Genomic DNA, 15,778 nt, shown 5'->3' with positions numbered 1-15,778 from the left:
ACAATCAAACTGAGGAAACCAACAACTCTGCTAAAGCAGACTTCGTGAGCCGATGTTCTTCTGCACAAATGGTAGACCCATAAAAATCAGTCCCTTCATATTTCATTTATATAAATTTAATGAACATATGTTAGAACAGATTATGATAACTTAGGGCAGTATCGATCAACAAGGCAATGATTTTGTATAGGCCATGGGACATCAATGAAGTGAAAGTAGTGTATATGTTTATGTAGGCTCTGTTTGATGTAATACTACAACTCATCTACCAATCTCCATGACATTGCTTTAAAGAACACAAACAGATAAGAGTCGGGAGGTTAAAAACATCCATGATGTAAAGTTGTGTTTACTGAAGACTTTTGATGGTAATTTTTAGGTGTTCCAACTGTTGTCCCCTAATTTGAACCACTTGTCAGAAGACAGCAGATGAATTCTAGGCAAGGGTTACTTTTGTACAAGACTTTTCTCATTTGTTTCTCAATAATTCTTAGCCAATGACCTCATTTTGCATGTTAAATAAAGTTTGGGATTTTTTTTTTTTTCTTTAAAGCTTTAAAGCCACATGGAGTGACTCACAGAACATAAAGTTTTATATAAGTTTGTGTACAAGTGATCTTTATCCTCTAATCACCAAAAATTCAAGTGACTTGCCAAATAGTTTCCTACTGGGACTGCTCCTCTGGATATGTTTAAAACACCCCAAAATAACCAATGGAATATTGTCATTATTTTTCTTTAGGTAAGAAACTAATCCTGAATTGTAAGCTTAATATCCAAAATGGCTATGTGACACACACACACATATATTGCATCAAGCATATGAAAAGAAATAGCTATGATTGATAGAAATATAAAAAAAACTAGTCCCTTCTCTGTCATTTATCCCCTATCAAAAATGCTTTATTTCAGCTCTATGGATTATTAGGATTTTTTTCTCCAAGTAATTGACAGTGCTTAGGTTATTGATGTATAATCCGATTCAAGCATGTATTGACTGTTTGCTGTTACTTTGTGGCAAAGGCATATGTGCCATTTTGTATTATTTTTCTATTCTGGTTGGATAAGCATGACTTTTAGAATTAGATTCTGCATGCAGATAATGAGGTGTTCCAAGTTTGTCTTGCACTAATATTCTCTAACTTTTCCAGAATGACTTTTGCTATTTTTTTCCCCCAGCAATTAATTTTGCTAGAATGTGGAAAATATTTTCGAAATACCTAAAATTAAAACTGCAGGAACTCAGTAAGAGAAAAGAAGTGACAGGCTGTCTCATGGCAAGCCTGGCTAGGGAAGGCTATGGACTTTCTGCACCAAATCATGGGTCATCAGGTTCAAAAAAATGGGATAAAAAAAGTAATATATTTCCTTGGTGGTGCCTAAAGGGTTTGGGCACTGTTGTAAAACACCTTGTTCACAATGTTGTGTGTGCATAGACCAGCCAGACATTTTTTAAGAACTATTGAGCCCTTCTGGCAAGACAGGTTAAAGTCCTTTAGTCATCTTGCCATGAGCCAGCTGCTCCATACAGTGATGGCACAGGTGAGTTTGCCTAGCTGCAGAAATAATCCAGAAACACTTTGACAAGAGGTAAAGTGAAAGCACGTTGCAGAGCACGGGCTCCTGTGTGGAGAGTTAATATAAAAAAGCTTCCTCTTCACCCCTTCGGCTGCAGTCAGCATTACTAACCCCAGGTTATTCCAGCCATGGAGCCAGCCATGGAGATAAAGGCTTTTCAGTGCCTACCAGAATGAGCTATGGCTTAGCAGGGACTTTGAAAAATGTAAATGATCCCTTTAGCACTGGCTCCAGGCACCTAAACTAGCATCAGCTGTTTAAATCTCTTTGTATTCTTCAGGCACAGTGTCTTTCTGGGCCCAGAAACAGAAAAGAGCACCACCAACCAAGTTAACATGCCCTTTACCGCGGTCTCTGAGGGCTGTAGGCACTGATGACATGAGCCTCCCGCTTTCAACACCGTTAGATATGCTTTCTTAAGTGGTTGCTATCTTATGCTGATAAAAGAAAAAGTAAATTCCCCAAGAATTTACTCCAAAAGCAATTTAAATATAATAGGGCTTTCAAATACATATTACAGTATCTCATGTGAAGGAAAGTTTGAGACGATGACAAAAAACTACTGCTTACTTTAATGCCTGGGTCCGTCACATGGGTTAAATGCCAGGACGTACGTGAAACTCCCCTATCCTCCCCAAAAAAACGCATGGCTTTCCAGGAACAAGCTTTTCCACATGCGCTAGGGAGAAAAGTAGTCAGTAGTGATGGAGAAAAAAGTGAGATCCAGCCCCAGACCAGGGGGGCATCATAGTCATGACCAGGGGCATCATAGTCATAGCCAGTTGCACAACTTAGGGGAAAAGTGTCCACGGGATAACAGCCAACAATAATTCATTTATATTGGTTTACATCTCATCCAATGCAGCAGTGGCTATTCCCTTTCACAGTAGAGAGGCTGGATTTTTAAAGGAGCTTACTGCTAACCCCAAAATTTGCTGTTAGTAGTAGAACCTAAAATGCCATTTTTTCATCTTTTTTCCTTTTAAAAATGCTAATAAAAATAGGTCATAGGTCATAAGTCATAAGACCCAGACTGCAGTAAGTCAAGAGGTCCGTTTTCTATGGTTATCCATCCTGTGAAGTGGGAAGCCAAAACCGGGGGACAAATATGCCTGAACTGTGCCTTCTACAGGAACAGGGGATGGGCTGCATGCAGAGCAGAAGACAGCAGCCTGAAGTCCTCAGCAAGAGAGCAAGAGGGCTGTTACTGACAGCAAAATGATATGCTCTCAGTAAAACAGGAGATCATTGAAACAGGAGGGCACATTTCTCTGGATCATTTACAATTGTTTTTCACATCTAGGTTATTCGCTTCTGCATTGGTTCTTACAAAAATAAAACAGTTTGCCCAGCTGCTTTTGTCAATAAATCTGTCCCTGCCTTTTGTCCTAGGGCATTTCTGATTTCAGCAATATCATTGCTATTAATTATTATAATAATATTGTTGCTGGTAATACCAAGAGTACCTTTCAGGTTTCAGGGCCTCTACTGTTTCCCCAGAGGATGAGACACAAGACTCTGGGACTTCAGTCAGTTCCAGAGAGCTTGAGGCTTGCATGGAGAACTAAACCCAAGTAAGCTGCTGCTGGGATATAGGGTTGCCTGAGCTATTCAAACAGCACTACCGTTGAATTAGTGTCTGATAGTTATCAAGTGTGAAAGCTTTTGATGCTCACTGCAGCCAAAATCTACATGTATTTGCTATTTCAGACTCTTTGCAGGAGATCCACTTAGGTACCTTCACACTTTCCAGAGGAGCAAAGATGCTCAGAGGCACTGGCCTCTTCTTGGGATCCTTGAACCTTTATGGTGTGAGGGGAGCAGGGCTTGCTTTCTGTGGGAAGAGGTAGGAGAACAGCATGAAGACAAAGTAACTGTCTTTGTAAGTAACACAACACCCTCGTCCAGGCAGATCACCCTGCGTAGTACCTATTCTTGGACTAATACACCTCAGCGAGCATTTTAGATAAAACTGAAGCTGCTAACTTTACTTGTCAGCAATTTCAAGGCTCCTTTTGCACATTTTGCAAATAGAGACGTGAAGGGGTTAACCCAACCTGTTATTATACCAAAATCACACTGGAGATAAGATTGAATGTCATACGGATATTTGCCTGACCTACTGTATAAATAATCTCTGCCATCAAACACAGAGATCACACAGAGTTACTGGATTAAAAAAAAATCGATATAATTAATGTATAATGAAACAAAGCAAAAAGCCAAGATTAGATTGTCAACGCACCTCGTTACAGATGAAAGCAGAGTGTGTGTCTTTACAACTGCATTCAATAAATCACTTTGATTTTGCCTTCTGTAGAACACCACATGGAAAAGAATGAAACTTCTAGTGACCCACAGCTTGGTGATGATGGGTCAGTTGTAAAAACTAAAACAGACACAGAGAAGAATTATTAGATGTCTCAAAAGTTTTTCTCTCATGAAATCTGATTAATTGAGAAATGTTTATATGTGTAACTATCCAAGTATGACTTAAGTTTTATTTTTGTTGTTGTTGTTGTTGTTATTACAATCAGTGACTGGTTGACCATGACATGGTCAACATGACAAAAATAAACAACCCTCCTGACACCACCTTCTTTTTAATGTTAATTTCTACATTTTCATATATAGTACTTTTTCCCCCCCCAATTTGATAATTTTCTCAAAGACATCTATCTAGTGAAAACATATTCTGCAGATTTATTAAGTGTATGTGAAAAATCACACCTTTTAAAATATCAATTCAAGTCTTATTTGCCTTTAATTCCACTGATTTTTCATTCTGAGAAACTGGAATGGCCAAATGGCCTTTTAGGTGTCATGAGCCTGCTATTGTGGTTTTGCTTGCCTTATTATTGCCTTATCTCTTCTCCAAATGTAGCGATCACAGTCTTTTCATTTTGCCAGTCTCACGTAAGGGCTCTGCTCTGTGTTTTGCTGTCTTTAATCAATTTTTATCATCACCCAGTTGTGGCCCAAAAAACCCACGTGCTACCGAATATACTAGTCAAGGTCAGGATACACTATTGATTTGTACGCTTGCATCATAACCTTTGTAGTATAATTTCTAGTCCTACAGACTCAGTGGACTTTTTCTCAGCTATCCGGCGGCATTCAGGATGCCAAACAGCACTTCTTTCTCTACCATCCCAGTTCCACCCCTTCTTTCTTCCCTCTAGCACAGTTACAATTATAACACATATCCACATTAGCATATGTGTTGTAATTAAAAGTTTCCATTGCACTTGTAAGCCTTTTGTCTACTTGTAATGGCTTCCCTCCCATGGTGGCAAAGCCTGTTGCTGTTGTTGAGCTATGGTTTGTGCAGCTTTTGGGTTTTTGTGTTTTGTTTTGTTTTGTTTTTCTGAGAGGAGCAACAGGTGCTAAAGCGCCCATCTGCTTTGTATGAATACTCTCACGCAGTGCCAATTTGACTTAATTGCATGCTGTATGATGCAATGAATTGCTCGTTATTTTCTTGTCTGGGAAGTGTACTTTGAAACCCATTTTACCTGGGCACCTTGTAAGTGCTTTTTTGTATCCAGTTTCTCTCCCAGTAAATTTTTCAGTAGTACTGCCCATACTTTCTTTCCTGTATCTGAATTCACATAACCTTTCCATACTAGAAAGTTGGATTATTCCATTTCTAGAAAGAGAACCTTTATTTTCCTATCCTAGAGGTATAAGATACTTCTTTTCCCCTTTCATTGATGTCATCTCTGCTTTAGGACAAGACATAAAATGTAAGCTTTAGGAAGCTTATGGTATCTGCCCGTAGAAGGGGATCACTACAGGGGACAAACCTGCAATGATGTGAAGAGCTGAAAGCAGAAGCCAGTTAGAAGAGAACATTTAGAGCTAGAACAGGCCAAAAGGACAAAATGGAGGACAACAAAAGGGATCAAAATGTCAGCAACAGTAAGAAGCAGAAAATTTTTTTTTTTTTTCACTCCCTGGCAGTAATGAAGGATGTTTTTGCCCCTTCTTCTTTCCGTTTCTTCAATAAAAATGAATTAAAACAGAAAAAAAGCCCCATGAACATTCAAGAAATAAAATATCGCAGATGCAAGACAGTAAGTCATTGACCTATGATGCAAGTTCAATCTTTGTTTTCAATGAATACTTGGGCAAAGCAGAACAACTTTGTCAGGTACCGCTTAAAAGCCTGGACTCCTTAGTAAGCCTAGAGATGGTGATTACTGCCTTGTGACCTAGGATGCTTGGTTTTAAGGTCCTATCTCAGATGAGAAGAGGATTTGAAATGCGGTATCTATCTCACTTCATGGAGTTTTATCCTGTGCGCTGCTGAAACTAAAGGCAGATAGCTATACCTTCTGTCTGGCTGGTGTCCGTGCGTATCTCCTGCACGCACGTCCCATTTCAGTGTGGAGGGATGGGACACGTGTAAAGTATTATGAGATCATGTGCATGGGCAGTGCCAGGAGGCTTGTAACCAGAAGCGGCTGTCAAGCTCTACGGGGTCTTGCATGCCCACTGGGACTCACTGCACTATAAAACAAAATTTCACTGTATAGGGGTATTAGGTACCTACATAGCAGTACAAGGACTGAGCAGCAGGTCTGAGGGGATTTTTGTTGGGGGGGGTGGGTGGAGGGGCTATATCTTAGGTTCGGTCCTAGGGTCTGTGCTTATTTCTGTTTTTTTAATAACATTTGAAAATGTTACTCAATATCTTCAACCGGTCCAACTTTTCTAGGTGCTGCTCAGTCAAAATTTCAGTTCGCTTGAACTGAACTTTGTTCACTTCTTTCTAATAAGTCAGAAGTCTTGAGGACTGAACTGTTTAATAGGCATTGGGGACTGAACAACAGATGGAGCTAAGGAGGGGTTTTGTGCGTGTGTGCCTTATAGAACAAAACACACCCAAGTACAGGTCAGTGACACTGCTACGTGATTTATTATTCAGGGCTTTGTCCATAGCAGGAATGTAGCTATGTTGTGATTTATAAAAGAAAAACAATCTGTTTTTATTTAAGAGTTTTCCACTTTTCCTAGTTGCCCTAAAATTGTTCAGCTATGATCAGAAAAGTAGCTTAGTTACCAGTTCTCTTTTATTTAAAACTGAAATATGTTAAATACGCACGCTAAACATTTTTTTCTCTTCTTTCTGGCCTCCTACAGAAGCACTGCAGCTGGGCAGAACACTCCAAGCTCTGTCAACAGGAGTGTTACCATTGCTTCAGTGGGAACAAGGCTGAGCTCATAAATCCAGGGTGAAGACATTTCTGTCTCTTCCATCTGTTCTTGGTAGTGTTTTTGTTCTTCTCCATCCAACATCATGCTTAGTCACCATCAGCAGGTAGATTGTGTAATATCCGTTCAGAGACAAGTGTACTGAAAACAGTTCCCTAGGTCAAGGTCATAGCTTAACTTCTAAAGGAAAAATACTGCCCTAAAAGAGCACCCTCAGTGGGAAGGCTGTTCTGAACTTACAAAGGTGATCAGTGTTGCTTTTGAAAGCCAGGACAAGAGCAAGGCTTCAGAACTTGTTGCAACTCTGATTCACATTCATCCACGCAGAAAAAGTGTTTTGTTTTTTTTTTTATTTTTTTTCTATTTTACAAAACACGATGCAGTGGGGGTTATCTTGTCATAAGAAAGGTGTCTGTAGTCCCTAATCTTTTCTGGCCTCAGCACCTGCAGTCCATACTTAAGGTCACTAATAATTAGAGGCCTAGTTTTTGGAGGTGTTGGACTCCATGGCTCCCTTTAAGTTTGAGGTTTTTGGTTTGTGTTTGTTTTTTTTTTTTTTTTTGTTACACTGTGTTGATATTGCAATATAAATACGCGTAAAGGAATTTTGCACATGAAGAAAGTAGTTAACCAAACAGTAATTTGCCATTGTTTCCACTAGAGGATAAACATTAAACAACATTGAAACTGCATACTACTAGCGAGTCCCTCAAAGCCTTTAACTCAAAGTATATGCGTATACTATAACAGAAAACTATATCATTAAACTTAAGCATTAAACTCCAGTAGACTTGGGAACCTACTGGAAAAACAAAGGAAAGTGCAAACACTGTAAACAAAAGAAATACTAGGCTTTTTTTTTTTTTTTTTAAATTTTGCCTCAATGGATATACTTACACATGGAAGGCAATACTAGCATTGTAGTTTTGTATGTGTAGTTTGATATATGTAGTTTCATATTCCCTAACATTCTGGCTTTTAAAAATTAGAGACAAGCCGTTCCTTGGGATAACGTGTAGTTTAGTGCTATATAGGTCTGGTTGAATTCCCTTGCTGTTCTAACCTATAATTAACAATAATACTGTTGATGTAGAGTATTGGACTAGAGTATCAGACACATTTCAGAAAATCCCTGAAGCACCAATTAATTCTATTAATATTTTCACATGAAAGGTTATCAGAGCAATATTGTGACTTTTGCAAATTCTTGAGGACCTAAATTACTGCAAGAGAAATGCTAGTCTTCTGTATTTCTTTTTAAACATTCCAAAGAGAGGAAATAGAAGCAGTTTCCAAAATCCTGAAAGCCCTTAGTTTTGTCCATCTGTCTGCCTGATACAGCTTCAGGACTTGCAAAGACCCGGTCAAAGTCAATTCTGTATTACCACTCTGGGGAACTGCGGAAAGTCTCTGGTATTTTATTGGTACCAACTAGTTCCATGAATTTGACAGGGTGGCAGCCTTGTTTCCTGGAAAACATTGCACTTGGCACAAACCAAAAAACTTCTTAGATCTTAAGCAGCCATATTTCCCAGATTCCTCTTGCATTTGCTGTAGCTGGAAGCAGTGTCTGAGAAGGACTTTCCCAGCAACTACATCCCTGGCCTGCTAAGGGCTGGAACTTGGTCCAATTGGCCTTTAATGACCTTCTGCTTGGCTTAGCATTACGGAGGGGTGGGGGGTGGGGCAACTTAAGTAGACAAAGGCACTTAGGGGTATGGCAGCTAAGTCTGAGTTTTGGCAGAAGATTGACATCAGGTATCAGAGCTGTATCAGATGCGCGAGGAATCCAGCAGTGAAGAGCAGGCATGGAAGACAGAAGACTTCTATGTCTTATAAGGAAGGAAGCCTCTAGAGGCCAGATTAGAGAAGACCAAGGAACTGGATGGCTCAGGCAGGAGTGAAGAGTGGCTTTGAGAGGCGACTGGGAGGGAGAAAAGCAGAAGCAGTATCAGGGCTTTCTGAGACCAGGCTGAGAAGTCTGAAGAAGGAACAAGTGGAACTGGCTATCTGGGAAGGTACAAATAAACAAGAGACAGAACTGGGTCATTTGGATTAAGCATTGGATCATGTGGCCAGACTAATCTGTGCTTGTCCCAGGGGTAGAGGAGGGTTTTACGCTAACCTTGCACTTGCCTGATCTTAGTTCGGCCCCTGGCACAAGTCATAGATGGTGATGGAAAGCCTGCAAGCTCAAGGGGAATAGCAGCACATCTGCAACCATGCCTATTTTATCTCAAAAGCAGCTTGGGATCTGCATCAGCCAGGAGCTGCCTGGTTGCCAGAGGAACCTGTGGAAGCCAGACAAGCAGCCTGGGTAACACACACAAACAAATACCAGAACATTAACTAAACATCAAACCAAACGAACATGCTTGGGCCAGTGACCTGAGGGGCAACATTGCTCCACCGCCTGGCTACCGCAGAGAGCCAGGTCTGAGGATAAGGCTCTTCTAAGAAACTCCGAAGAGTTTCACTTCAGGAATCATTAGCAAAGTCTTCCTAATTCCTTTTAAATCCTAAAAGATGTTGTAAAACCACAACTCCACTCTTGCATTTTTAAGCCCAACACAGCTGCTATTGGTTAGCCTATCCCGTAATGTTGTCTTGGGCCATGCTTCTCCTTCTCTACCATCTTGGACATGAGATTTTACAAGATTCAGTGTGTGAGAAGGAAATGCAAAAGCTTCCGTTGCCTCCATCCTTAATTCGCAGCTTCTTTTGAACAGGACCTCTAACCTTTGGGGTAGTTAGATAGTAGCTGGGACAGGCTGCAAAGCCAGAATACCCATGAAAGTGCATCTGCTAGAGGCACACAAATGCAGGGATATGTGTGTGCACATGGTAAATCTCTGCTGGGTCCCTGCTGCTGACGGCCCATAGATCTCTTAGAAGTGTTAAATTCTGACTAAAGATTAACAGACAGCAGCAGGAATTAACATGAACATTATGCTTTTTGCATCGCTTCTTGACTGGTGCTTTAGAAAAAGCTGCTCTGAGATAAATTGCCATTTTGCCAGTAGAGGTGTCAGGGAGACACCCTTCTTCCTTCCCGTGCAGCAGCTCTAGAGGAAAAACAGAAAACCCATACCTCCTCAAAACACACAACTGAGCATTAAGGACCTCCAATGCAACAGTGAGGTGCGTTTACAATCTGGAGCAAACTCATTTTATGCCAAAAGTTCAAAACAAACTGTCATTAACTAGTAATCTCTAGAGGCTGGCCTCCCTCTTTGGTGCCTCTCACTGTTTCCTCATCTCCCCAGCTAGCAGCAAAAACATTCCTGATTGCATCAGTTTTGATTACTCTTTAGATGAGGAGATTCTCCTTTGGCTAACTAGGATTGCACTCTATGTGGCCATTAGGACTTTGTCACTTAAGGAACATGAGCAAGCCTAGAAAATTTGAATACTACACAAAAGAGAATGGTCAGGAAGAAGAATGGCCTTCAGCCATTATAAATTAATATTGGCTCTCATGTAGAGGCACTTCTTAATTTATTAAGAAGTTAATTAATCCCAGATTTAAGAGGCAAAAAGAATCACAAAACAAACAACAGAAAGAGAATATTTTGGAAGGAAAGAGGAAGTCTAACAGGCACTATAGTGAGGTGTGTGATTTACTTGAACCAGCTATTCCCACAAGAAGGATGTGATTAAAGCATTAATTCCATAGGTAGTTCAATCAAGCTTCTTCAATTGTCAGTTCGTGTTCAGTTGCTTCCTCAATGTTTTTAAGTTGACGAAGCAGCCATTCTCTTTGTTTCTTTCTCTGTTATAGAAGAGAAAATATTAGTCAACCTAATCCATTCAGATGTCACCTGCTTATAGGAAAAAAAACAAAACAACAAAAAACCAACAGAAACCCCAAACAACATACACAAAGGTATTATGAACCCAACTGTATTTTGGCTAAATTTTTCCATTTGTTTTAAGCTAAGAAGCTTTTACTCTCAAAGCAGGCAAGTTTTCCTGGGTTTCAACACACCCGTGAACAATATGGGACAGGGGAAAAACCAAACCAGAACAGAATCTGATGGCTTCACACTGACGTGACAACCTTTAGAGTTTGACTCTCCTGCCTCCCTACCCTTTCTAAGCTCTTTCCATAGGGCCCTTGCCAATAATCAGAGTTCTAGAAAATTGACTTCTCATGCTCCACAGAACAGAAAAATAAAGACCTGCATAAGGTGTGTTAATCTAAGCCTTCCCCTGCAAACCCTATGCTAATCAAAGGACTGCATACAAGACCCCATTTGCGATGACTGGCATTCTTTTTATAAAAACGCTATGATTTGGATTAAACAAGGAAAGAACTAGATTATTTGTTTCTCCAATTTTAGTTAGCTTGCCAACACTAAGAAACTTGAGAATTTAAATCACTGATTTCTTCCCATTCTTAAGTTTCTCCTAAAGAAAGATACATTTAAAAAAATAATGTACTTTTGCACTAGTGTACACTAATCATGTAAGTTAACAAGCAAGTACTTGTTTGGAAGACTGCATCCCATCCAATCTGTGATTAGGAATGATACTACAAATTCTAGCAGGTTATAACTCAATTCATAAATATATGTTCTCGTTCCATAACTAACGTATTCCCATCTTACTAGAGAGATCTGTATATATTCAGCATTGGTAGCAAACTGTGTAACTTAGCTATTTCACAACTAAGGGAAAGCAAGTACCACAAGAGCTTTGTCAATTTTCTTCTTTCTGGTTTTTACTATTGGGACATCTTTTATCCCTGGTATTCCAGTAACAAGCCATGAAGGGCCGCTCCTGGGATTTACTGCATCCTTCTCAGATGCTTTGGTAGAAGCTTGAGTTTCCATGTTTGTGTCAGCCTTGTCACTTGGCTTGTCACTTGGCTCTTCATTTGATTCATCAGAGGCCAACACTGTGGAAAGCCTCCTTCTAGAAAACACAGCCGGAGAGCTTTGGCTTATCTCTCTGTTTAATTCTTGTGAATCACACACCGTTGAAAGCCTTTTCGGGGACGCATGAGGGATGTATGCTTCAACACTTACTAATGATACTTGAGCTAATGTTCTACTTAGATTTGATTTTGGCACTGGAGATCCATAAACTCTCTCACTGGCATCTTGGTCCTTGATTGACTGATTTGTTAGATCTGTAAGAGATGGCATTGTTCTTGAAAGCATTGAGTCCACTGGAGTGCTGTGTTTCACCATTCTCTTTTTCAGAGATCTTTTAACATTCAGAAAAGAATCTTCTTCCTCTGACATTTTGAGGTCAGGTTTATTGCCTTAAGAAAATAAGAGAAAAATGTGTCATAGTTCACATAGTGAGAAACGCCACGTAAGGTGTTCAGCTGTTGCAAAACCAAACCCAAGGTGTTCCTATTTTCATGTCTGCATTCTATCTTTACATAGAATATATCCTTTGTATAGATCAGTGTTCTCCAAGGGTTTGGAAGAGCTGTGTTGAAAACAAAACATTAGAACACCGTTTATCACACACACAACACGCAGTCCTATCCCAGCCTTCTGCATGTGGAGCTCCACATACGCTAGAATTTTTTTAAGATACCTCATTAACTGCAACATCACTAAGACAGCGTTTTCTCCTTCAGAGTATACAAATAATACGCTCTTGGGGTTACAGCTGCTAACACTGGGTAGGTAGGTGAAAATTTACATGCCAGAGGGATTACCGTAGCATAGCAAAATTCAAGTGCTCTAGAGAGATGCGCAGAGTTCTGGCTTCAAGCAAGCATCTCAACTGCCATTTTGTTTCTCTTATTTTCATAAGAGGGGGCTCAAAAACCTCACATTCCCTCCTATTTACTTGACATTAGGCTTGCTGCTTCTGCTGATCCTAAAATAACTGTGTGCAAGTCTGTTTTCAATTGAATTTACAGCAGCAGCAAGGGTGTTTCTGTTCGTAGGATTTCCTCTACACATTTGCCAACCCCCGACAAAAAGGAACTTGATTTCTTACACGTGGAGAAGCCCAAGATAAATATATCCAGTTTAAGATATATCTTAAGATAAATATCTTAATTAGATGAGCAGTTAAGTACTTCTAGTACCTGTTGAACTCTGTGCTTTCGTGATGCAGTTCAGCTATTTCACACAGGTTGAATGCATGAAGCTCGTCAAGGAGGCAATGTGTTTTAAGTGCCCTTATTCTAAGCTCTATAGATCAAAGGCCTTGGCGAGGTTGGGGCAGGGGGGCATGACAACGAATGGGTTTGCTTAAGTAAAAGACATCAGTTCTCCATTTGCCGTCAATGTTTTGCACCTGTATAGGGTCTGACTGCAGCAGAGTTTCACATCCACTTTGTGTTTCTAAAGAACAAGAGGCAAAAGGCAGAGCTTCTGACTCTTCAACACAGCAAGAGTCAGGGGTTTTGTGTTTTTTTTTTTTTTTTTCCCCTCCTTAGAATTAAGGGCGGGGGAAGGAGAAAACCCCATTATCACTTTCATTTGGATACCCATTTCTCTTCTAGCTCCTTAGCGGTGCTACCTTGTGCGACACATTATAAGCCGCACTCAGCCTACAGACGCTGCCTTTTCCTTTCCTGTTCAGCCAGATTGTCTTCCTTCAGTCTTTATTATAGAAGCTTACTAGCGGTAAGCTTGCATAATTAAACTCAGAGAGGGAATAAGAAGGAGCTTGCAACCACCCTCCCCTCTCCCCAGCGTACCCTCAGCTATGCATCTTGATGTCTTCCCCTTACCCATTAAAATTTAGATGGTCAATTAAAAGCTTTTTTTCTTTAAGAAGTTATTTTTAAAAGAATATTTTCAACCAAAGTTTCTGAAAAAAACAACAAAATATTTTTTTTCTTTCACAGTTTTCTGTGCTTTAGAGGTACATATATCCAAGCAACAAACTTTTTCTATTCAGTTCTTTTAATAACACCATTAGAGATAGAGGAGGAAAGTCTAAAAACAACAGAGAAAGATAAACCATTTAAGAATATCAGAGTCTAACCACAGAGAACTTATCTTACAGCAACTATGACACACACACCCCCCAAAAAAAAACCCCAAAACAAACCACCAAATGCAAAAACAACAACCCCACCTTACTAGACCTACCTGATTTCCCCCTGATACCTTCCCCTGCTTCTCAGGTGACCTGGTTTCAGCTGCTATTTCACTTATAGCCCTGCTAGCCTCCCAACATCCTTTGCTTCAGAGACTCCCTAAATCACACATTTAGCATTTTTTTTAGGAGTTTCAGCAGTGCTGCTAACTTAATAAACTACTAAATAGAAATCTAGGATGAATTAATCACGGGAAAATAGTCTAGCCAACTTATCTATGTGCTATATTTATTGCTGTTGAATCTCTGCTGCTTGCTGCCTATTTCAATCACAAAAACACATCTAGTGGCTAATTGGCTTCACACAGCTGCTTAAGGCACATTGGGGATCTGTCTCAACATGGATGTTATGTTGATGAACATATATAGGTTGATGGAGTATATCTGTTCCCATCCTGATTTTATTTTCTCACTGCTTCTCTTGCCCAAAATATACATGAGAAAACAAACGTTAAATCTGCCATGAAAAAGCTCTTCTTTTAGGAAAGTAGGTAGTGAGAGTAAACTGAAGAGTATTTTACTGTAGTCTGAATTTCACGGCCTTTGCAGCTAACAATTGTGGAAATGTCAGCATTTCATCTTGAAGGAAGTGGTTTCAAAATATCAGCTCTCAGATGAGAATTGCATTGGTCTGAGGTGGTATGATTCAGACGGAGAGCCGTCATTTTTGTTGACACACACAAAAGCAGCTCGACTGCACCAGCCCCACTGAATTGCAAGTCAGCTCTGTGGTGGGTGGTGGTAAACAGCTGCTATCACAACACTGCAGAGTGAGCACAGGCACGAGGGAGAATGTGCACAAATATTGGGGTAGCCCCTTTTGACAAAGCATGACCTGTGAACCTTTAAAATCTAAGGTGACCGGGCAGACCTAATTTCAGGGCTTTATGCGGGTGACCTGAGGTTGTAGAGTGCATCTAGTGCAGACAGAGGGGTGAAGGGCCGATCTTGCCGGGATTTGAACTTGTGGTTCCAGGGAGTCTGGGCATTTCAAACCTAATCATAAACCACCCTCCCTTGCCACATTAATAATTGCGCTATGAATAGAGAATTGGAGCTACCAGTTCAATATTTAGGAATAACAATCTGTCAGTATATGAGAAGTTGCTAGGTTTAAATTATGTGCCCCTAAGGAACTGAAAGAGAGCTTGAGAAATGGAGGCACTTTACAATCACATGGATTGCATGAGTAAACATCCTGGAAATAAATAGTCTGTCCAGGATAAGTTATTTATTTCCTAAACTCCCAGGGGAGATTCCTACAGGAATATTTTGAGAACTAAACAGAAACTATGTTGAGATATTCGTGGCTGGGGAAAAAAAAAAAAATAATTCTCAGTCCTTTGTAAACATAGAAGAGGCTAGGCCAACCCTTACCTCATTTTGAATATTAGTAGTTAGTTTTCAAACTAGTGGCCTTGTGGCTTGGTAAGCAAACCCACCGGGTCAGCCATACTGTATCTTGCAGAGCTTGGCAAGCCAGTTCCTTATATAGCACAGAGTGGTGAGTGATGTCTTGACATAGTGTTGCAATGTTTGCACTGTCCTGCTGTGTCAGTGGAACATAATATCACCTCTCCCAGCAAGACAGTGACGCAAACAACACTGCGCAGCATGAACCTGCACGAGAAGCTTTTTGGTGGGTCTGAGCAAAATTGACGTAATGTCACTGGACCCCTTCAAAAACTCCTGGCCTTGGCTTCTAGCTCATTCTTTGCCTTCCTCACCATGCTTGCCCTTATTTTCTAGTGTATCCTTTTCATGGCATCTCACAGTCCACCAGTGCTCTCAGTAGCTGCATCATCTTTATCCCTACCTTCCATGGCCTTTTCCTACAAACCTCTTAAAATATAACCTTCCCCCTTTCTGCAAAGCTATTACTTGCCATTTCCTCTAGTTCCTTGTC

The 15,778-nt window shown here is 40.3% G+C and overlaps 1 protein-coding gene across 1 annotated transcript; it reads right to left on the bottom strand.

The window, feature by feature from the left end:
* Nucleotides 1–6,476: 6,476 nt before the first annotated feature.
* CCDC201 (coiled-coil domain containing 201) lies at nt 6,477–13,888 on the bottom strand. The gene is made up of 3 exons (XM_074573498.1): nt 13,866–13,888; nt 11,484–12,064; nt 6,477–10,567 (listed from the first exon to the last, which is right to left on the bottom strand). Exons 2-3 carry the CDS (start codon nt 12,042–12,044, stop codon nt 10,481–10,483), a joined length of 648 nt encoding a protein of 215 aa, XP_074429599.1. The 5' UTR covers nt 12,045–12,064; nt 13,866–13,888; the 3' UTR covers nt 6,477–10,480.
* Nucleotides 13,889–15,778: the final 1,890 nt, after the last annotated feature.

This window comes from Larus michahellis, chromosome 2 (genome assembly GCF_964199755.1).
Source record: "Larus michahellis chromosome 2, bLarMic1.1, whole genome shotgun sequence".
Classification (NCBI taxonomy): Eukaryota; Metazoa; Chordata; class Aves; order Charadriiformes; family Laridae; genus Larus; species Larus michahellis.
This window is presented reverse-complemented; position numbering and strand designations above follow the sequence as displayed.

What these genes read in the sequence shown, in the direction of transcription:
- CCDC201 (XM_074573498.1), bottom strand. Translation starts at nt 12,044, where the DNA reads ATGTCAGAGGAAGAAGATTCTTTTCTGAATGTTAAAAGATCTCTGAAA. An exon ending in AAATTGACAAAGCTCTTGTG is followed by an intron (nt 10,568 to 11,483) that starts GTACTTGCTTTC and finishes CTTCTATAACAG; the next exon opens with AGAAAGAAACAAAGAGAATG.